The sequence below is a fragment of the Eublepharis macularius genome, chromosome 7 (genome assembly GCF_028583425.1).
Source record: "Eublepharis macularius isolate TG4126 chromosome 7, MPM_Emac_v1.0, whole genome shotgun sequence".
NCBI classification, from domain to species: Eukaryota; Metazoa; Chordata; class Lepidosauria; order Squamata; family Eublepharidae; genus Eublepharis; species Eublepharis macularius.
The window spans coordinates 3,669,382-3,693,505 of NC_072796.1; the positions used below are offsets into that span (position 1 = coordinate 3,669,382).

The 24,124-nt window shown below is 42.2% G+C and overlaps 2 protein-coding genes and 1 pseudogene across 3 annotated transcripts in view; all 3 read right to left on the reverse strand.

Annotated features, from left to right (window-relative positions):
- Nucleotides 1–24,124, reverse strand: part of LOC129333798 (protocadherin beta-16-like) — a 171,119-nt gene that overhangs the window by 19,018 nt on the left and 127,977 nt on the right. The gene's annotated exons all lie outside the window — the stretch shown is intronic.
- LOC129333254 (protocadherin beta-16-like) lies at nt 2,978–5,781 on the reverse strand. Its single transcript, XM_054984783.1, has 2 exons — nt 3,364–5,781; nt 2,978–3,139 (listed from the first exon to the last, which is right to left on the reverse strand). The coding sequence occupies exons 1-2, from the start codon at nt 5,779–5,781 to the stop codon at nt 2,978–2,980; spliced, it is 2,580 nt and encodes an 859-aa protein (XP_054840758.1).
- LOC129333799 (protocadherin beta-16-like) lies at nt 11,818–14,245 on the reverse strand (annotated as a pseudogene).

The window sequence follows — 24,124 nt, forward strand, 5'->3', positions numbered from 1 at the left end:
GAGGCTTTTTACCTATATCACCTTATCTATGGATCTGTCCTTATATAGCAGAAATAAAGATGAATATTAACTATGATTTTTCTGCTTCCTTGGACAAAAATCACAGAATTGTTATATATTCTGTACGCATAATGGCAAAAATCAGCCATTTCTGCCTTGATTTGCCAAGTTCAGTGTTTATTCTGAGTATGTGCATGTCGCTTCCAACTTATGGTGACCCTATTAATAAAAGGCCTCCAAAATGTCCTATCAATAACAGACTTGCTCAGATCTTACGAACTGGAGGCTGTAGCTTCCTTTATCATCTCATTTTGGATCTTCCTCTTTTCCTGCTGCCTTCCACTTTTCCTAGAATTATTGTCTTTTCCAGAGAGTCTTGTCTTTTCACAATGCAACCAAAGTACGATATCCTCAGTTCTGTCATTTTAGATTCTAGAGAGAATTCAGGCTTGATTTGATCTAGTACCCACTTATTTGTCTTTTTGGCTGTCCATGGTATCCACAAAACTCTCCTCCAGCACCACATTTGAAATGTATCCATTTTCTCTAAGTCAGCTTTCTTCACTGTCCAACTTTCACATCCATGCATGGTGATGGGGAATACCATACTGTGGATTATCTTGATCTTGGTCCCCAGTGACACTGCTCTTCCAAGTCTCAACCTTCATCTGGTTTCTTGGTTGCAGTCTCCCTTGATTGATTACTTTTGTCTCCTTGATGTTCAGCTGTGATCTTGCTTTGGCACTTGCTTGTTTAACTTTCCTCAGTAGTCATTTCAAGTCTTCACTGTTTTCTGCCAACAATGTAGTGTCATCTGCATATCTCAAATTGTTAATGTGCCTTCACCCAATTATCACTCTACCTCCTTCTAAATCTAATCCAGCTTTCCTTATGATATGTTCTTCATATAGGTTGAACAGATATGGAGATAAAATACATCTTTGTCTGACACCTTTGCCAATTGGAAACCATTCTGTTTCCCCACATTCTGTCGTAACACTAGCATCTTGTCCAGAGTACAGGTTGCGCATCAAAACAATAAGATGTTGTGGCACTAATTTCTTTTAACACCATCCATAGCTTTTCATGATCCACACAGTCAAAGGCTTTGCTGTAATCTATAAAAGACAGACTTCTGAAATTCCATGGTATGCTCCATTAGCCGTTGCAAATTTGCGACGTGATCTCTAGTGTCTTCTATACTGAAAAATAACCAAAAGTAATAATCATAGCCCCTCCCCAATACACACCCCATGGGTAAATTTACTATTTGAATTGTTACTGTGGTAGCATCATGAATGGTAATGTCTTAAGATCCACAATTCCAAACATTTATTTACTTTAGGGGCAAAACCATTAGCTCAACCGTTGAGAGCTGTGTCAGGCTACATTAATCACAGCCTCCCTGCCGTGTGATGCCCTAGGAATTCCATCGATCTCTATGCTCTAATCTTTTTTACCAGAGAGATTATTGGAATTCCTAGAACACAGTGGGGGTGGGTGGGTCTGTGACATCACCTTTGTGTTTTTGCTTGGAAATGACATCACAGTGTTGCCGGTGCTGTTTTCCAGGATTCCATCCATGGAAATCTCCCGTGGTTCTCCAGTGGCAGGCTGGCAACACTCACTATTAAGCTGTAAAAGAATAGCCTAAATTCAAGGTAACTCTTGAACTTTAATTCAGGTCCTCCTGCCTTGCAGTAAGAAGCTGGTGGCAGTCTACCAAAGGGTAAGGACATTCTGATAACTGATATTTACTGCTTTTAGTGGTTTCTCTTTTTTTTTATAATTCATCACAGGTCTGTTCAAAAGAAAGAAAGCAACTTTAAGCAATATTATTATGATGTGCTTTAATATGAACAGCCTTTGATGTAAGACTGGAATAACCTTCAGTTAATACAGAATTCCAGTTCCCAACTGTGAACCGGCTGCTCAGAGGGAGTGCATCGGCCCAGTTCTGGTGTAGCTGCACTGGCTACTCATAAGTACCTGGCTTAATAGAAAGTCTTTTTGTCTTCAAGCTTGGTAATGCATATATTAGAAAGTGCATCTGAGGGCCAAGCTACAAGTGATGAATGACACTTGAACGGCAAGTGAACAGACTCATGTGTATTCCTCCCTGTTCACTTGCACTCCACTCGATATGTGATCGAGTGGAGGGCAAGTGGAGTGCAACTGAACAGGGAGGAATACACGTGAGTCTGTTCACTTACCGTTCAAGTGTCATTTGTCACTTGTAGCTTGGCCCTGAGCCTACATATTCCCTCACATTCCCTGGAGAAGATCACCCTGCATCCTCATGGTACACTTTTTGACTAATGGTTAACACTTTTTATCTACAAAGGGTGTTTTTAATTTTTTTTGCTGCTTATTAATTAAATGTATTATTTTATTTTTTAATTATTTTTAAAAAGTTGGTCTTCAATGCATGATTGTTCTCTTCATTTGTTTAGGCATATAATTCATGAATTATTTGTTAACCTGTGAGATGCTAAGTAATTTTGACATGTTCAGTTATATTTTCATTCCTTGTAATTCAGCTTCATAAGCAGGCGGCGTAAATTGCTGCAATCAAATATACAAGATAGAAAAGTATGTGTGTGAGCAGGCAGCAGAGACTCTGTCCTTGCTGGGATCAACAAGGCAGGCTGGAAGATGCAGCTCGGTCCACAAGCACTTGAAGGCCTTTATACAGAAGCCACGTCCGATACAGCCACATTCAGCCGTCCATACATGGCCACTAAAGATACATACTGCCTCCAATAAGAGGCTAAAATATCAATACTCCCAAATATAGAAAATCCGCAGACTTTGCCGCCTAGATTTATTCTTTTCTGTTCTGAATTTTCTTTTTTGCATCCATCTGTGCTTTCAAAGTCTTAATAAGCTACTTCTTGGTTCTACTTCATTATATTAGCACCACATAGAACACTGAAATAAATAGGCAAATTTGGAGAACAGAATAACAGGAAGAGCTCTAGGACTGGAAGGGAAAACTCAGGCCAAAGTATTCTTGCTTGACACTCAAAGCAGCTAGGACATAATCCTGCTGATCCACTGAGCCCAACTGGGAAGTCACAGCAGTTGCTCCACTAACAATCTTAGTGGGGAAAAGATCATCTAAGTAAGAAAGGAGCTGCTTCAAAGGGAGAGGGATACATGGGTTTGAAGAGAACAAGCTTTAAAAAAAAAGATCTGCAAGAAGAGCAGTTTAAAATTATTAAAGTCCATCCTCTGAGAAAGGGAGATGTGGAGAATCAAATATTATATACGATTATTTGCCTAGTGTAATCAATTTCCACTGATGCTGTGCCTATTTTAACATGACCAATACGAGGTAATAAAGAAGAATGTTTCACTTACCTGTTCTCTTGGTATTCTGCCTTCTGTCTGATCAGGAATAACTTGAGAGCCGGAAGAAATCCTGTGATTCTCAGAGACCTTTGGGTCCCCCACAGAGAAAACAGGAATGAGAGGCCTGAGGAATCTGAACTCGCTGCTTAAGGATCCGCCGGTTAAGCAAACGTCATACTGGTAAGTCCGGGAAAGTGATCCACTCTGAGAATCAATGCCGGTTTCTGGGATCTCAGGTAAGGTAGGTGGGAAGTGAGGAAGGGCAGTGACAAAACTAGACTCCTTCTTGTGCATTTTGATGACAACAAACAAAATAATGCAAATCAGGAACACAAAGGAGACTGCAGCCAAGCAGACCACCAGATACATAGTCAAGGAGCCATCTTCTTCTTCAATTACTTCATGACTGACACTAGCAATGTTCATATAAGGATCTGAAAAGCCATCCACCGGAAGTATATTCAGCGTTGCAGTGCTAGTCTGGGGAGGGTGGCCGTTGTCTCTCACCTGGATAATAAGTCTCTGCTTGTTTGTATCCCGCTCGGTCAGCGCTCTCCTGGTCCTCACCTCTCCGTTCTGTGCTCCTAGGCTGAAAAGGCTGGGGTCTGTGGCCTTCAGCAGCTCATAGGAAAGCCAAGAGTTTTGGCCCGAATCCCCATCCACAGCCACCACCTTGGCGACCAGGTAACCAGCTTCCACGGACTTGGGAACCAGGTCGTTGTAGGAGGAGGTGTTGTTCTGAAGGGGGTAGAGGAAGAAGGGGGCATTGTCATTCTCATCGAGGACGGAAACTCGGACAACAGCCTCCGAGCTCAGGGGAGGAGAACCCCCGTCTGAAGCCCGCACCGTCACATGGAAATCCTTGATCTGCTCATAGTCCAGAGATCGCAGGATGTACAGATTCCCAGTTTCAGAGTTGATGGACATGTAAGAGGCCACAGGACCCCCACTGGCATTACTGGGCAGAAGGGAATAGGTCACTTTGGCATTCTCCTCCACGTCCAGGTCAACAGCACGGACCGAACCCATCAGCAGCCCTGGAATGTTGTTTTCCCACAACTGCATTTCGTACTTTGACTTCTCAAACTCTGGAGGGTTGTCGTTGATGTCTGAGATTAGAACCCCAATTGCTCTTTTGGAGGTGAGCCTGGGAGAGCCCCGGTCAGTAGCTGTGATGGTGATGTTATACTCGGGGTCTTTCTCTCGGTCCAGGGGCCTTTGGGTCACCAGCTGGTAATAATTGTTCACAGTGGTTTTTAACAGGAAGGGCAAGTGCATCTCCACAGAGCAGGAGGTCCTGCCGTTGTCTCCAGAGTCCCGATCTGTGACGCTGAAGAGCACAACCAGCGTATCGAGGGGAGAATCCTCTGCTAAAGGGCTGGTGATGGAAACGACCGATATCTCCGGGGCGTTGTCGTTCTCATCCTCAATCTCCACCAGGACCTTGCAGTGGCCTGAAAGACCTCCTCCGTCTGTTGCCTTGATGCTTATGTCATAGCTGCTTTCTCTTTCATAGTCAATGGGACCCAAAACAGTGATTTCCCCAGTTGTCTGATGCAACTGGAACAAGTGACGTATTTTCTCAGGCACCCGATGGAATGAATAGGAGATCTCTGCATTTGAACCAAAATCCACATCTCTGGCTTCCACTTTAGACACCAGAGTACCTTCAGGGCTGTTTTCCTTTAACTTCACTTTATATTCAGATTGTGTGAATTCAGGGAAGTTGTCATTGTTGTCCAGAACATTAATGTGTATTTGAACTGTGCCCGTTCTCTGTGGCACCCCTCCATCCACGGCTGTGAGTGTCAGCCCAAATTGAGTCTCCTTCTCCCTGTCTAGTGGTTTCTTCAGAACAAGGTCCAAATATTTCTTGCCACTGCTGTCCCTTTGTAATTCCAGGTGAAAATTTTCATTGGGACTGAGTGTGTAGTTCTGGACACTGTTTTCACCCAAGTCTGCATCCTGGGCAGCTTCCAAGGGGAATCGAGTATTTGTTGGAACGTTCTCAGGAACTGCTAGTTCAAATTCATTTTTGGAGAATTCAGGAGAGTTGTCATTCACATCTTCTATCTGCACCTCAATACTGTAGATCTTTAAGGGGCTTTGGAGCACAATTTCAAACAACAGTAAGCAAGGTTCCATCTCATCACACAAAGTCTCTCGGTCTATTTTTTCATTTACAATCACATTCCCAGAGTGGGGATCCAGCTGGAAATATCGCTTGTTACTTTTGGAAACCAGCTGGGGTCTGCGAGCGGAGAGCTCTCTTTGTCCCTGTTTCAAATCCTGCAGTACATTAGCCACCAGAGAGCCAATTTTCTTCTCTTCAGGCAAAGAATAGCGAATTGAAATGCACACCACTCCAGACACAGATAGTAAGAACAAAAGATACAGACCTTTTCTCATCCTGAAGCTTTCACCCATGGTTCCAGCCCCTCTCAGGTCAGGTACTTGTGGCTGTCAAACTGTAAAGCAGCTGGGTACTATCCAGAGACAATTTATATTGTTGTAAAAATCAATTTTGCTCTTCTGTGTTCATTGCTTTCTTTCCTTGAATCTGCCAATCCATCCAGTCATCACCTTCCCCCAGATTTTGCCTCTTCTTAGCATTCTGCTGTGATGCTAAAAGGAAGACTCTTTTTGAAATGCAATTCACAACTAATCTGTTTGCCTCTACTGCCATCTTGTGGTACAGCCAGGAAAGAATAATAAATGTGCATTGTCTAATGAACCACTCATTCTGAAACTTTTTGAAGTGTGATTTACCTTAGAACGTTTATCTTTTGGAGCCCACTTGCAAAGTAACTCCACGCAATCTTCACAACACCACTTAAGTGCAAGAATCTCAACTCAATTAACAAGGTTTTATTTTATTTTTGTATTGTTGCATACTGAGGAACAGGCTGAACAAAGATCTCATGGGCATTTTTCTCATTATGCAGAGGCAAATGTAAGTTTGACGCTGAATATATGATTGTCAGTACTTGCAGCATATCACAACTTCTGATGAATGTGCTGTGCAATATCAAAATTTATGAATCTGTAAATGCACAACACATTTTATATTTTAGGTAATATGCAACCACTCTTGTACTCTCAACAAGAGGCTACTGTTAGGACAGAATATGGGGAAACAGAATGGTTTCCAATTGGCAAAGGTATCAAACAAGGATACATATTACTTACCTACCTGTTCAACCTCTATGCAAAGTATATCATAAGGACAGCTGGATTAGATCAAGAAGAAGGTGGACTGAAAATTGGGGAAACATTAAGGAATTGATATATGGAGGTGAGATCACATTACTGGCAGAAAATAGTGAAGACTTGAAATGACTACTGAGGAAGGTTAAAGGAGAAAGTGCCAAAGCAGGTTACAGCTGAGCATCAGGAAGTCAAAAATAATGACTGCTGAGGAATTACCCAATTTTAAAGTTGACAGTGAGGAAACTGAAATTGTTCAAGATTTCTCTTCCTTGGCTCAATCATCAACCAAAAGGGAGACTGCAATGAAGAAATCAGAAGATTGAGACTTGGAAGAGCAGCTGTGAAGGAGCTGGAGAAGATCCTTAAAGATAAGGATGTCTTTCTGAGGACCAAGATCAAGATGATCCAAACGATGGTATTCCCCATTACTATGGTAGGATATGAAAGTTGGACAATGAAGAAAGCTGACAGGAAGAAAATTGAAATGTGATACTGGAAGTATTTTGCAGATACCATGGACAAATAAGTGAGTTCTAGATTAAATCAAGCCTGACTTCTCCCTAGGAACTAAAATGACAAAACTGAGGCTCTCGTACTTTGGTCACATAATGAGAAGACAAGACTCTCTGGACAAGTCAATAATGCTAGGAAAAGAGGAAGATCTAAAACGAGATGGCGGGACTCAATAAAAGAAACCATGTCCTCCAGTTTGTAAGATCTGAACAAGACAGCTAATGACAGGACATTTTAGAGGTCTTTCATTCATAGGGTCACCATAGGTTGGAGGTGATTAGACAGCACATAACACACACACTTGGAAATGTAACATTTGAGGTGACTCCTGCTATCTTGGTTGAAGAGACAAGCTTTGACTGGAAAGATGAAACACAGCATATTGCTACTCAGTGGGAAATTAAGACAAGGCACAAAATTTCAACTGTTTATTGCAGGGTCAGATCTAGGGTTGCCGGTGCCCAGGGCAACCTAAGTCTGGTTCCCTGCGCGCGCGCACACTCCCGGGGCTATGTGACTTCCATAACATCATCACGCAGGGCGGAGCATGCCAGTGGCGGAGAAGCGGCAGTGCGGTCGGCTGGAAGGCCGCCTGTGCCATTCGCCTACCCCACTGAGGGGGCGGGCGGCTTGCCACGCACTTCCTGTCCTGTGGAGCAGGCAAATGGCATGGGTGGCCGCTCAGCCGCCTGCACTGCCGCCGGTATGCTTCCGGCAGCTGGCAGCTGCACCCGGTGCCCCCTCTTTGGCGGTGCCGGGGGCAGACTACCCCCCCTGCCCCCCCCCCCGTCGATCCGGCCCTGGTTTATAGATGCAGGCCAGGGCTGATAAGATTGACTGATGGATCGATTAGAGTTCTAGCTCACCCTCTCCTCAAGCAGGTGGGGGGGGGGTCACAAGAATATAAATACATAAAACAATACAATAAATAGCTCATAAAATCCAGTATAAATTCAAAAAATTACAAAGTATAGAATTTCTCCAGGATATAGCAGTCAGAATACAATCTAGTAATAAATCTCAGTCACTGCGGGTAGACACAGGGAGATCTGCCAAGATCCAACCAGCAGGAGTGAAGGAATCAACAACCACAACAACCACAACAGGAAGGCCAGCAGGAAAGTTTGCTTGTGCCTCAACAATCACCATAGGCCTGGCAGGACATCTCCATTTTACAGGCCCGACAGAACTGTAACAAGTCCCACAGGGCCCGAGTCTCTACAGAAAGAACGGTCCACCAGGCCGTGCAAGAGCCGAAACGGCAATTAATAGAGTCACAGAACAAAACAGGAGCAGATAAAGAAATGTGGCAACTCTGCATCTTTTCCTTCTGCTTTGACGACATGAGCCCAGAGCACCCCAGCTTTCCCCTCCTCCTTCATGAACTCACCTGTCCCACGTGAGCATATCAGCCCACTTTTGTGCCCTGATCCACTGCAATAAACATTTACCTTATACATATTATGCTTATCTGTATGGTAATTTAGCATTTGTATTTTATATATGGTTACCATTCATGGGAGAGATTATTATTTTCTGTGTTTCCATAAGATGTACAGGAAAGAGAAGTACATTTGGGAATAATAAAGAGCAATCACACATCAGTCCCACTGATTCTCTAGGATTCAAGCATCAAAGAGTTGCGCTGGGATGGTTGTAAATACTGATTAGTTGCCCATTAGTTGCCAGCATACACTAAAATCTTTTTGCCTCCAAACTTGTTCAAATGCATATCTTAAAAAATGCCAGCTGACCTATTCCCTATAGAAAGTGTGCAGCTTGAAAAGTACATTTTATGACTGATGGTAAGCACTTTTTTAAAAAAAACCTACAAAGCCGGTTTTTCATTTGCGCTGCTTTTTAATTCACTTTACTGATGCTGATTTTTAGGCAAGACGTTTCTAAAAACTTTAATGCATTTGTTTTCTTGAGTTCTCTGGGAAGAAATGTGATCCATTAATTATTCGTTAATCTTTAACACATGAAACCATTTTTGACATTTCCCGTCATGTGGATTTCCATTCCTTGTAACTCTGCTCCAGAAGGAGAGTTGCTTAAACTGCTGCAATCGATATGGCAAAAGAGATTGCGGTCACAAGTGAGCAGGTAGCAAAGGCTCTGTCCTTGCTGAGATAATGGGCCATGGAAGGAAGGAAGGAAGGTCCACTGGCATTTAAAAGGACCTTATATAGAATCAATGGCTATTACGTTCAAATACATTCAATGATATTTTAGATCAAGTATCTGAAATTACAAACCACAGATTAACCATGAACCCTGCAGAAGTAGTATTATGCTATTTGAAAAAATGGAGTACTTGACATACAGTTAGAAATAGCAATAAATCTGCAGAATGAAGCAAAATGTACACTGCAATAAACTGAAAAATTAAAAAGCATGGTTTACTAAGATTTGGAAAATGTATTTAATGATCAAAACAACATACTATGTACATCATCAATGAAGGGTGAATTTGGGGGTTAAAAAGTTCTATGAATCTTTTTAATGTACTGGTATGAGGGACACCCCCCCCCTTCACTCCCCCACTCTCAGGCAGATTTTTCCTGCCAAAATCCAAGTTTGTGTGCTTTGGCAAAGGAGCCCCAAGTAAAATGACTCTTGTGGTTTTAAAGTTCTTTTTGTGTCCCACTCTGATAAACAGTTATTATTTTGGCCTTTTAATCCAGCCCAGACACTTGATGGAGAAAAAGCAAGAGCCCTCTTCCTCTGTTTTGAAATGGCACTGGAGACTGTATAGCATTCAAAGAAAACAAACAATTTTATTGAACAGGCAGGGATGGAATAAGGGCAGTCAGGGAATGAAAGAGCTGGGGTAAAATTTGTTGGTAGAATAGAATACTCTTTAAGCAACAGGCAAAATAAGTTCGTTTAAGCTTAGTTTCTTCTTAGTTCTTGTCAGAGAGAGATGTTTTGTTTACAACTTTGATTACAGTAACAATGTTTCTTCTCAGAGTTCCCTTTTACAACTTAGATTTCCTGATGTTAGTTCACAATTGTTTTCCCTTTACAACAGACCCAGGGTCCTCCTCAGAGCCAAACTCCCTGTAGACACTGGGCAGGAATTAATCTTCTCCTAAAAAGAATTAACCTTTGTTCACTTGGATTGAATGGGAGTTTCTACTTACTATCCACTCACTCTTGCCAAAAACACTCCCCCCTCCAGTTGTAGCATGCTTTGTAAACAGGTTTCAGCTTGGGCTGGCTTTTATACTTGAAATTCTTAATTAGAATTCTTCCTCAATACAATGTCATTATAGTTAGAGCAAAAGGTTTCTTTTCCCTCACTTCAGAGGGGAACAAGTCTGATCTTCCTTATCAGACTCTCTCATATATTCAACTCCACATCCAACTCCTAACTGAACTCAATATCCTGTCAGCACCAACTGTCATCCTATAGGCTGGTTCTGACTGGCCAATCAGAGTGAGAGGAGGAAGCAGCCTGTCAATCAAGCTCTCATTCCAGGCAGTTGTTAACTCCTTCCCTTCCAACTCTCTGAGAGCTGCACTTAGGAAACCTTTTTTAATGTACATTCCATCGCAACTGGTATTCAAAATTTCAAGATGGAATCTACCCATATGTATTCTTTGGTATGCCATAACTAATAATTTGTATCCTAATTTGTAAAATAGATTTTGTAGTATGAGCTTGTTGTTAACTATATAATAAATGTTACATATATAACAGATACATTTAGCGTTCCATACACATGGCGCAGAGTGGTAAGCTGCAGTACTGCAGCCCAAGCTCTGCTCACAACCTGAGTTCGATCCTGGTGGAAGCCGGGTTCAGGTAGCTAGATCAAGGTTGACTCAGCCTTCCATCCTTCCAAGTTTATAAAATGAGTACCCAGTTTCCTGGGGGTAAAGTGTAGATGACTGGCAATGGCAAACCACCCTGTAACAAAAAGTCTGCCAAGAAAACGTTGTGATGCGACGTCCCCCCATGGGTCAGTAATGACTCGGTGCTTGCACAGGGGACTACCTTTACCTTTTTTTACATGTGGCCATTGCGGACAAATACTGCGTCCATTAAGAGGATATAATGACTATAGTCAATAACTTAGAAACACTATGTATATACTGCAGCCTAGTTTTCTTTTCTTTTTTGGCCAATAGTTCCATTTCATAGCATGTCCATATGTATTTTCAAATTATGATAATCTTACTTAGTTTACTAGAACTTCATTAATTGCATTGGCATCATATAGGATACAGATATAAGTAGTTTGGGAAAACAGGTTATCTGTGAATAACAAGAAGATCTCTAGTATTGCAAAGAAAAACTCAGACTTTTACAAGAGAATACTAATGCTACTTACAATCCTACTCTGGTCTTCCAGGAAAGGCTTAATAGCCTTGCACTGAAAATATCCTTGACTTTAACAGGTACACATTTGAAATTGAGAGCAGCTACGGGCACAATCCTGTTGCGCAGTTGAGAGCAAGGGGGAAGTCATTGCAATTGCTTTACAAGAGGGGTGGAGGAAGTTAATACCAGGATATAAGAAAGACACAAAACCAGAATCTTAATCAGAAGAATCACAAATGCTCATGAAAGGAGCTCAATCAGATTGAAAGAGGTATGTGTGTCTTGAATCCAAAAGCATAAAAAAGCTATTGAGTTACAATAACAGTAGTTTAAGATCTCATATAAAATATTAGCTTCCAGTGGTACTATGACATATTATAATATGACCAGCATAGGAAAATCAAGAACACCTACTCACTTACCTGTTCTTTCGGTATACTGCTCTCCACCTGATCAAGAATCTCTTCAGAGCCGGAAGAAATCCTGTGATTCTCAGAGACCTTTGGGTCCCCCACAGAGAAAACAGGAATGAGAGGCCTGAGGAATCTGAACTCGCTGCTCAAGGATCCACCAGTTAAGCAAACATCATAGTGGTATGTCCGGGAAAGTGATCCACTCTGAGAATCAACGCCGGTTTCTGGGATTTCAGGTAAGGTAGGTGGGAAGTGAGGAAGGGCAGTGATAAAACTAGACTCTTTCTTGTGCATTTTGATGACAACAAACAAAATAATGCCAATCAGGAACACAAAGGAGACCGCAGCCAAGCAGACCACCAGATACATAGTCAAGGAGCCATCTTCTTCTTCGCTTGCTTCATGACTGACACTAGCAATGTTCATATAAGGATCTGAAAAGCCATCCACCGGAAGTATATTCAGCGTTGCAGTGCTAGTCTGGGGAGGGTGGCCGTTGTCTCTCACCTGGATAATAAGTCTCTGCTTGCTTGTATCTCGCTTGGTCAGCGCTCTCCTGGTCCTCACCTCTCCGTTCTGTGCTCCTAGGCTGAAAAGGCTGGGGTCTGTGGCCTTCAGCAGCTCATAGGAAAGCCAAGAGTTTTGGCCCGAATCCCCATCCACAGCCACCACCTTGGCGACCAGGTAACCAGCTTCCACGGACTTGGGAACCAGGTCGTTGCAGGGGGAGGTGCTGTTCTGAAGGGGGTAGAGGAAGAAGGGGGCATTGTCGTTCTCATCCAGGACGGAAACTCGGACAACAGCCTCCGAACTCAGGAGAGGAGAACCCCCGTCTGAAGCCCTCACCGTCACCTGGAAATCCTTGATCTGCTCATAGTCCAGAGATCGCAGGACGTACAGATTCCCAGTTTCAGAGTTGATGGACACGTAAGAGGCCACGGGAGCCCCACTGGCATTACTGGGCAGAAGGGAATAGGTCACTTTGGCATTCTCCTCCACGTCCAGGTCAACAGCATGGACAGAGCCCATCAGCAGGCCTGGAATATTGTTTTCCCACAACTGCATTTCGTACTTTGACTTCTCAAACTCTGGAGGGTTGTCGTTGTCGTCTGAGATTAGAACCCTAATTGTTCTCTTTGAAGTGAGCTTGGGAGAGCCCCGGTCAGTAGCTGTGATGGTGATGTTATACTCGGGGTCTTTCTCTGTCCAGGGGCCTTTGGGTCACCAGCTGGTAATAATTGTTCACAGTGGTTTTTAACAGGAAGGGCAAGTGCATCTCCACAGAGCAGGAGGTCCTGCCGTTGTCTCCAGAGTCCCGGTCTGTGACGCTGAAGAGCACAACCAGCGTATCGAGGGGAGAATCCTCTGCTAAAGGGCTGGTGATGGAAATGACCGATATCTCCGGGGCGTTGTCGTTCTCATCCTGAATCTCCACCAGGACCTTGCAGTGGCCTGAAAGGCCCCCTCCGTCTGTCGCCTTGATGCTTATGTCATAGCTGCTTTCTCTTTCATAGTCAATGGGACCCAAAACAGTGATTTCTCCAGTTACTTGATGCAAGTAAAATAGGTATTCTATGTTTTCAGGAACCTGATGGAATGAATAGGAGATCTCTGCATTTGAACCGAAATCCAGATCTCTGGCTTCCACTTTAGACACCAGAGTACCTTCAGGGCTGTTTTCCTTTAACTTCACTTTATATTCCAATTGTGTGAACTCAGGGAAGTTGTCATTGATGTCCAGAACATTAATGTTTATTCGAACCGTGCCTGTTCTCTGTGGCACCCCTCCATCCACGGCTGTGAGAGTCAGCCCCAAATGAGCCTGTTTCTCCCTGTCTAGGGGTTTCTCCAGAACAAGGTTCACATATATCTTGGCACTGCTGTCCCTTTGTAATTCCAGGTGAAAATTTTCATTGGGACTGAGTGTGTAGTTCTGGACACTGTTTTTACCCAAGTCTGCATCCTGGGCAGCTTCCAAGGGGAATCGAGTATTTGTGGGAACATTCTCAGGAACTACTAGTTCAAATTCATTTTTGGAGAATCTGGGAGAATTGTCATTCACATCTTCTATCTGTATCTCAATATTGTAAATGTTTAAAGGGTTTTGGAGCACAATTTCAGACAGCAGGACACAAAGATCCATCTTGCCACACAAAGCTTCTCTGTCTATTTTTTCATTTACAATCACATTCCCAGAGTGGGGATCCAGCTGGAAATATCGCTTGTTACTTTTGGAAACCAGCTGGGGTCTGCGAGCAGAGAGCTCTCTTTGTCCCTGTTTCAAATCCTGCAGCACATTAGCCACTAGAGAGCCAACTTTCTTCTCTTCAGGCAAAGAATAGCGAATTGAGACAGACACCACTCCAGAGAGAGAGAACAAGAACAAAAGATACACACCTTTGATGATCTTGAAGCTATTGTCCATGGTTGCAGCTCCTCCCAGATGAAATCCTTATGGCTCTCAAAACATAGACCATCAGGGTGCTTTCCAGGAACAACTTACAATATTGGGGTGGAAAACTGCTCTGCTATGTTCATTCCTTTCCTTCCTTGAATCTTCCAGCCCATCCAGCAACCATATTACCTCTTGCTTCAGATTCTCCTCTCTGTTCCTATGTCTCTGGTAGCACTACTAGAAAATAAGGGTTTTTTGACATTCAAACTAATCTGTTTGCTAATACTGCCATCTTGTGGCGCTAGCTGATAAAAATCATAATAGTTGTACGTTGTCTATTAAGCTAATATTTCTCAAACATTTTGAAATGGGATCCTCTTGAAAATTTTCTCTTCCAAGCCAGCATCAGCCCATTTTTGAGTCATGGTCCACTGCAATAAATATTTACCTAATACATATTATGCTTAGATTTAAGCTAATGTATAATTATTATTGTATATATGCAAAAATCATACAGCAACAGACAGAGAAGAAGAGAAATGCATTTGGGAATAATAAAGACCAATCCTACTTATGTACTTGGTTTGAGCATCAAACATTATTCCGGATTGCTTTTAACATTGATATCTTATGGATTGAACTGTTACGGATGTTATAATAAGTTAATCACTCTTACCTGGTTCATGAGCTCACTTTTTTCAGCATAACTGGGAACTTCTTGGGAAGCAGCTGAAATCCTTTGAATCCCCTGATTTTGAGGAGGCTCCACCGAAAACACAGGAAAGAGGGGCCTCAGAAACTTGAACTCACTGCTCAGAGATCCACCTGCTAAGCACACCTCATAGTTGTAAGCCCGGGAAAGGGTTCCAGCACCAGCATCTCCACCGTTCTCCTGGAAATTTGGTCCCACAGGGAAATTCAGAGCTGAGCTCTCCACGAACTTTCTCCTTTTCTGAATTTTGATAGCAATAAACACAATTATAGAAATCAGAAAAATGAACGAGATGGCAGCCAAGCAAATGACCAGATACAGAGTTAGGGTGCGGTCTTCCTCCTTGACCACTTCATCCTTTGGGATATCCACCATTTTCATGTAAGGGTCAGAAAAGCCATCCACTAGCAGAATGCTTAGTGTTGCAGAGGTGGATTGTGGAGGGTGCCCGTTGTCTCTCACTCCGATGATTAGTTTCTGTCTGAAGGTGTCTCGTTGGTGAATTGGTCTCATGGTTTTCACTTCTCCATTCTGGGCCCCCACACTGAACAGACCCGGTTCTGTGGCCTTCAGGAGCTCATAGGAAAGCCAAGAGTTCTGGCCAGAATCTCTGTCCACTGCCACCACCTTGGTGACCAGGTAGCCAGCCTCTGCCCCCCTGGGAACCAGGTCGTTGGATGAGGAGGTGCCGTTCTGAAGAGGGTACAGGATGAAGGGGGCATTATCATTTTCATCCATGATGACAACTTGGACCTTAACTTCGGAGCTCAGGGGAGGAGAACCGCTGTCCACAGCCCTCACAGACACCTGGAAATCTTTTATCTGCTCATAGTCCAGAGATCGAATGGCATACAGATTCCCAGTTTCAGAGTTGATGGAGACAAAAGAGGACACGGGTTGATCACTGACCTTCCCAGGCAGAACTGAATACGTCACTTTGGCATTCTGCTCTGTGTCCAGGTCATCAGCATGCACCGATCCTATCAGCAGCCCTGGAATATTATTCTCTTGTATTTGCATTTCATATATTGACTTCTCAAATACTGGAGCATTGTCATTGATATCTGATATTTGGACATTAATTATTGTTATTGAAGTGAGCCTGGGAGAGCCCTGGTCTGTGGCTGTGATGGTGATGTTGTACTCAGAGGCTTTTTCTCTGTCGAGGGGCTGCTGGGTCACCAGTTGGTAGTAATTATTCACAGACACCTTCAATATGAATGGTAAGTTTGCCTTGGTAGTGCAGGCGGTTCTGCCGTTGTCTCCAGAGTCGCGATCTGTGACACTAAAGAGGGCCACCACCGTATCCGGGGGAGAATCTTCTGGCAGGGGGCTGGTGATGGATGTGAGGGTCACCTCTGGGGCATTGTCGTTTCTGTCCTCAACCTCCACAATGACTTTGCAGTAAGCAGAGAGCCCCCCTCCATCCGTGGCTTTGATGTTTATTGCGTAATTATGTTCCTCTTCGTAATCAATTACTCCTGCAACAGTAATGTCCCCAGAATATTTGTTTACCTTGAATGCTCCGAGCACAGTGTCTGATACCTGGTTGAAAGAATAAGTGATTTCTGCATTTGGACCCAAATCCCTGTCAGTTGCTTCCACTTTTGTTACAAGTGTATTTGGCTGGCTGTTTTCCATTAGTTTCACTTTGTACAGAGACTGATGAAACTGAGGGGCATTGTCATTGGTGTCCAAGACATCAATGATAATGTTGGCTGTTCCAGTTCTCTTTGGGGTCCCTCCGTCGACAGCCGTCAGAATCAGGAAAAGCCGTGCATTCTCTTCATGATCCAGCAGTTTCTCCAGTATTAATTCTGCATATTTGCTCCCATCAGTGTGACTTTGAACGTCCAGCCTGAAATGGTCATTTGGGCTAAGTGTATAGTTCCGAACAGTATTTTCTCCTCTGTCTGCATCTTTAGCACTCTCCAATGGGAATCGAGTGTTCATGGAAGTCTGTTCAGGTATTTCAAAGAGGAATTCCTTTTTAGAGAACTGGGGGGGATTATCATTCACATCCTCTATTTCAACCTCAATTCTGTACACTTGCAAGGGGTTTTCCAGCACAATCTCCGAGAGTAAGACACAAGGGTCCTTCTGACCACACAGATCCTCTCGGTCTATTCTATCCTTTAATAACACATTCCCAGAGTGAGGATCCAGCTGGAAATATGGCTTGGTGCTTTTAGAAACCAGCCGGGCTCTACGAGCAGGCAGTTCCTCCACATCCACTTTCAAATCCTTTAGCACATTTGCCACCAAAGACCCACTTTTCTTCTCCTCAGGCACAGAATAACGGAAGGACTCGCATATTGTCCCACACATGCAGAGATACAAGAAAAAAACCCAACCTTTCCTGTTGTGATGCATCTTCATTGTCTCAGCCTCCTTGTAAGCACATCTGATGAATTGGATGGTTTCTTTGTAAAGCAGTTGATGAAAGTGATTGTCTGTTGTATAGTTCCAAGGCAAATATTTCCCTTTTCTGTTCTTGCTTTTTTCCCCTCCCCAAACTCCTCAGTCTTTGCCTACAGCGAACGTCTGCTGTTGTCTTTCTGAGTTCCCTTTTATGTCAAGGAAACGCTTTGTGGGAGAGTTGATCCTCCCTGAAAGTCTCTTCTGTGTTATACAATTGCACCATCTTGTGTTTGAACAATAATATGACTTCTATAAACTACAGTTTTCCAACATGAACAGAATGATCTTATATTGTAAAAGCATGGGTTGTTTAAGCTCCCTCAAAATGTGTACTCTCTTAACCAAACGTTGTATACTTGATTTCTAAAGATGGTTGGAATTCACTGAGTCACTCATTTCTTCCCCAGAATTATTAGCATCCTGACCAAGATACCCATATCACTAGAATACATTTAAAATGTAAATTTTTTACATCACTGTGGTAGTTAGTGTGTGCTCTAACTGGATAGATTAGGCAGGTGAAACTGCCTAAATCTTACTGATTTATGAATTAGAATTTCATAACCATTTATTCAGGGAGGAAGATACCCTTTAGGAACCAGTAATTCATACCTATGCTTACAGAATACAAGTTTTATTTGATATTTATTTGATATTGTACGTGTGCGCATGGTTCAGATTCTGTAATAGAGGGAAAAGTCATTTTGTCTAGGAAAACTTCCTATGGGAATATTTTTCTGTATGTATATAGTCTGTTGAAGGCAAAAAAAGTTATCTTCTACAATTACAAGTGCAACATAGATCACACTCTATGTGCAAAAGCCACAGAAAAGCTTTCTAAAAAGGAAAGACAGTACATAATGTTATCCTAAGAACTGTGACATTACAGTTCTATGTTCTGTTCATCCCAGGAAAGCATTTTCAGAATGTTGGTCACAATATATATGTACTAGCAACAAAGCCCGTTGTGGGGAAAAATACAACGGGCTCTAGAAAGGGGAGGCCAGGCAGGCAAGCATTTGTTCCTACTCCGTCATTGATTCCAGCTGGTGAAGGAGGGGGGTGGGCATTGTCATCTACTCCATGCCTGATCTGATCTGCCTGATCTTGGCCATGTGAAGGGGTCGTGGGCTTTGCTACCTGCTCCATGCCTGATACATGCCAGCTAAAGGGGGGGGGCATTGCCTCCTATTCTGCGCCTGACTACAGCTGGGTGAAGGGGGGCAGGCATTGCTCCCTGCTCCGAGCCTGATCCAAACTGGGTGAAGGGGGGAGGGCATTGCCACCTGCTCTGCTCCTAATACCTGCAGAGTTAAGGCAATGGGTGGGCAAAGCTACCTGCTCCGCTTCTGATCCCAGCTGGATGAAGGGGGGTGGGAATTGCCATGTGCTCCTCTCCTAATACCAGCTGGGTTAAGACAGGAGGTGGGTATTGCCATCTGTTCCGCTCCTATTACCAGCTGGGTAAAGGTGGGGGTGGGCATTGCCACTTGCTCTGCTCCTAATAGCAGCTGTGTGAAGGGAAGGGAGAGGGCATTGCCACCTGATCCACTTCTAATACCAACTGGGTGAAGGCAGGGAGTGGGCATTGCCACCTGATCTGCTCCTAATACCAGCTTTGTTAAGGTGGTGGTGGGTATTGCCACATACTTTGCTCCTAATACCAGCTGGGTGAAGGCAGGGGGAAGGCAATGCCACCTGCTCCTATCCGGCTCCCAACCTGGATTTCTCACCATGGCACATTTTCTGGAGGGACATGGTGTATTACATAGGCTTCCCTCCATGGTAGCGCCCACTGTTGGTGCAGCAGGGTATAAAGTGAGTTGTCTGAAATACGCGTACTCAATTGTATAGTAAGAGACAGTTTTGCAAAAGGCTTGGTTAGCAACATAGCATTTTGAGAGCAAAATGTACAACTCTTGTGTCAGTGTGCTCAAAAATATATGAATTCATCCCTTGGATTCAAGGAAACTCTGAGGAGGGGGAGTTAAACAGTGGCACAATTTTGAAAAATGAGTAGCCTGGCTGAGAACTTGTACCAAAACAAATGCAATAGCCTAATGGAAATCCAGAGCTTTCCTGAACTAAGGAACTTGTGGAATAATTCTTGTAACTCTTTTTTGAAGGGAATGGAGAGCCATTGCCTTTTGTATGTTCAACGTTGACATGAAGAAAAATGTCTTGCTTGCCCTTCTGGCGTTTCTCATGAGGCGAAGTGGGAACTGTACCTTCATGCAACACATCATATGAGCTCCAGGCAACTTTCAGGCACAAAGGGAAGTAAGGAATAAGCAAAGGCCACTCCATCAGCAGAGGAAGAGATTGGGATATGACCAGATCATAAAAAGATGGAAAGTTATCATGAGTTAAGCGGGTTATGATAATGAGAGAAGTTTGGTTTCTGGGACAATGGTTTAAGCTTATGTAAAGGACTTCTGGCAAGAGATGAGTTGCAGCTCATGAGGAATGGGGAAAATGTGTTTGGGCCGAAGCCCTGCAAACCTGATCAAGAGGGCTTTATAACGAATCATGTGGGGATAGAATGGAGAGACAGGCTGAAAGGTAAGTAAGTTCAAAGGGAAATACTGAAGATAGGAACCTGAGTGCTCCTAGAGGGAATTGTAAAGATGGCTAAAATAAAATAACCCCCAATACAATAGCAGAAGAAACATGGCACATAATATTCATTGCCTTTGATTCCTATGTACTAATACGCAAATCTTGAGAAGTAACCAAGATAAGCTTGAACTACTTGAACAGCGGATTTTGAGGCTGGAATCTCGGACTGAGCAGCAGCTGCTGAGGTGCAGGGGTGATTTAGCAAAACGTATTTGTTATTTTCTTTTTTAAATAATACTTAATGTAATGGTGTGTATATATTCTTATAATTATTCACAGAATCCCAGAGTTGGAAGGTGCCTTACAGACCATCTAGTTCAACCCCCTGACCAATGCAGAAACAGCCTAAAGAATCCCCAACAAGTATTCGTCTAGCTGCTCCTTGAAGACAACCAATGAAGGGGAACCCACCACATCCCTAGGCAGCAGATTCCATTCCTGAATAACTCTTAATGTGAAGAAGTTTTTTTTTTTAACATTCAGCTGGTACCTTCCCTCCTGGAGTTTAAACCCATTGTTTCGAATCCTCTGTTACCAACAGGAACAGCTCCCTTCCATCCTCTAAGTGACAGCCTTTTAAAAACTTATAAAGAGAGCAATCATGTCTCCCCTCTACCTCCTCTTGTACAAACTGAACATTCCCAGGTCCCTCAGTCTCTCCTCGTAGGGCTTGGTCTCCAGTCCCCTGATCATCCTGGTTGCTCTCCTCTGCACCTGTTCCAATTTGCCCACATCCTTTTTGAAGTGAGGCCTCCATAACTGTACACAATACTACAGGTGGGGTTTGACCAACATGGTATATAGTGAGACAATGACATCCCGTGATTTGAATTTTATGCCTTTGTTGATACACCCCAAGATTGCATTTGCCTTTTTTGCTGCAGCATCACACTGACTGTTCATATTTAGCTTCCCATCAACCAGTATCCCAAGATCTTGTTCACACACACTGCTACCCAAAAGTGTATCCCTCATCAAGTATGCATGCTTTGCATTTTTGTTACCCAGGTAGAGAACCCAGCACTATGTTAAATCTCATCTTATTCAAATCTGCCCACTTTTCCAGTGTGTTCAAATATCACTGAACAAGCATTACTGAAGAGCTGCAAAGATGGGAAACACTGAATATTTCATGGCTAGGGAGAATATCTGCTGTTAAAATGAATATATTACCAAAACTGAACTTCCAAACATTACCAATCCATATAGATGAGATTATGTTTTTAAAAAATGGCATAAAAGGATAAATTATATGTACGGAATGGGAAGAAACCAAAAATAGGATTTAAAATATGCAAGATGGAAAAAAAATGAGGAGGGTTAGCTGTACCAAATATCAAACCATATTGTCATGCAGCTGCACTAGTTTGGCCATAAGATTGGATTATAAACCCAAACAGAATAAGTATAAAACTGGAGATAACAACAACATTCAATTTATATGCCAACCTTCAGGACAACTTAATACCCACTCAGAGTGGTTTACAAAGTATGTTATTATTATCCTCACAACAAACACCCTGTGAGGTGGGTGGGGCTGAGATAGCTCCAGAGAGCTGTGACTAACCCAAGGTCACCCAGTTGATTTCAAGCGGAGGAATGGGAAATCAAACCCGGTTCTCCAGATTAGAGACCCATCGCTCTTAACCACTACACCAAACTGATACCAAAGAAGGAATTCATAATTATTTATGGATCAAAGATCATTAAAACTATTCAAAGACAAAACAGCACTCATATTTTGAGAGACAGACTATTAAGAATATGGTTTCAATGCAGAAATAGATTAAATCCACTAATTTCACCACTGACATCTCCAATTGATGCCTATCATGATATTATTATAAGTAACAAAACTGATTTGATAAATTATGAAGATAATATGGATAAACAAGGAAAAATAAAAACGTGGCAAGAAATTGAAGCTGAGGGGAAAATATTTCAGGGTTGATGTATTATCAAATGGTGTCTAAACTTAAAGATCAACTATCCAAACAAGGTGGCTGGTTAAGAGAGAAAATAGAGATGGAACAACTGATCACAACAGATTCTAAACACCTCTTAGGAAAAGTATATAAAATCTTATTGCAATATACCACAGAATAAGAAAAAGTAAAAAAAAATGTATGACAAAATGAATGCAAAATGTCAGAGAAAATATATGTATGAGTCAGTGGGGAAATTTATGGACTAAAGAGATCAAATTTACAGAATGTCAAATATTAAGGGAGAACTGATATAAAACATCCTTCAGATGGTATGTTACTCCTAAGTACATGCAAAAGCTAATAAGGATTACAGTGGAAAGTGCTGCAGATGTCAAAATAAAGATGCAACATTTTATTACATGTGGTGGATATGCAAGAAATTGAGGAAATATTGGGTAGAAATACATGAAGAAATGCAAAAGATATTAAAGTTTCACTTTGTGCTGAACCCTAAAAATATATTAAGCATTTTACAAAGTGATATAATAAAAATACATAGCGAACTATTTAAATATATGGTGAAAGTGGCAAAGAGCAGCATATGCAGCAAAACAGAAGGCAGATTTGGCAGAATGGATGAATAAGCTATACAAATATGCGTCAATGGCAACAACTTACATATATAATAGACCAATCCTAGACTTTCAGGAAAAGTAGAAAACTTTTTTTGATCATGTAGCTAAAAATGAAGAATAACTAAGAATAATTATCAGTAAAATAGTGTAGTTATTACATTTAAAATGTTCAATATAAATGTATTTTAATAAAATTAAGTATCACTATATTTCATAGAAATTGTCTTAAGAAATTTAATGAAGAAGATGGTAGGGACAAGTACTTTGTGTTTTATATATTGTGTTATATATAACTATTTTTGATTTATACAGTTATGTTATACAATCCCTTTTTTCTTTCTGTATCCTCTCTTACTATTATTTTGTTTTTTTGAAATGAAAATATATTATAATCAGATCTCATTGAATTCTATCCCCGTCTTCAAGGGTGTTTGCTACAGCTCCCAGTTTGGTGTCATCTGCAGATTTAATGAGGAATCTCTTCACACCCTCATCCAGATCATATTTTTATAAGTATAAAATATTTATAAAAATATTTATAAAAATATTGAAAAGCACTGGGCCCAGAATCAAGCCCTGTGGCACTCCACTGGACGCCTCCCTCCAATCAGACGTGATGCCATTAACAACTATTCTTTGGGTGCGGTTATCCAGCCAGTTCCCTATCCATCTAACCATCCTAGAGTCCAGTTGAGAGTCCACCAGTTTACCCCTCAGAACCTCATGAGGAACCTTGGTCATGTGTGAAGATTAACAGCGGACTGACATTTCCATGGAACCAGAGACACATCACAGATTAAATTAATGGCTGGAATGTGATTGCTGACTGTATACACCTCTCTAGATAAGGAGAGGGCTTAGAGAGCACCCACTTTCTCTTTAACAGCAACAATCCCGCTGGATTTAGAGCAGAGATGTAAATTGTAAATTTGTGGTACAACAATCTGTTGTAAATTAAGGAGAGTTGCCGAGAGACTGGGATAACAGCTTGCACTGCGCTACAATGGAAGAAACAAGTCTGACCGACCTTCACTTCTTAACTTTCTGAGGATCTAATTACTAACATCTATCAAGAGAAATTTTCTGTTGTGAACGGAGACTGACTGACTCTCTAAGAGTGAACTTAATCTTTTCCATGGAATTACAAAAGGGGAAAAAAGATTGGCAACAACTTAAAGAAGTTAAAATATTGGACTGCAAAGAGCAAAACAGCAGACCACGGAAGATTTTAGATGAATTAGGGACCAGGAAAAACTTATGTATTTTTCCTGTAATGGAGGTGAAGGCATGATTGTAAAACTTTGTCATTTGTAACAATGTAAGAGAAATACGAGCCAGCCTGGACATTTTCCTTCATGTAAGATCAGCTACGATTGGTGGATTTTTACAAGTTGTATACTTTTAGCCTACTCTACCTCACAGGGTTGTTGTCAGTATAAAATGAAGAAGAGGAGAAGGATGTAAACCCCTTTGGGTCCCCATTCAGGAGAATGGTGGGGTATAAATGAATAAATACTGTTGAGAGCACAGTAATGGAACACCATTGTAACTGCCAGTCTTCTTTCCCACCACACCCAGAAGAACTATGCTTACT

What these genes read in the sequence shown, in the direction of transcription:
- LOC129333254 (XM_054984783.1), bottom strand. Translation starts at nt 5,781, where the DNA reads ATGGGTGAAAGCTTCAGGATGAGAAAAGGTCTGTATCTTTTGTTCTTA. An exon ending in GCAGAATACCAAGAGAACAG is followed by an intron (nt 3,140 to 3,363) that starts GTAAGTGAAACA and finishes CTCCCTTTGAAG; the next exon opens with CAGCTCCTTTCTTACTTAGA.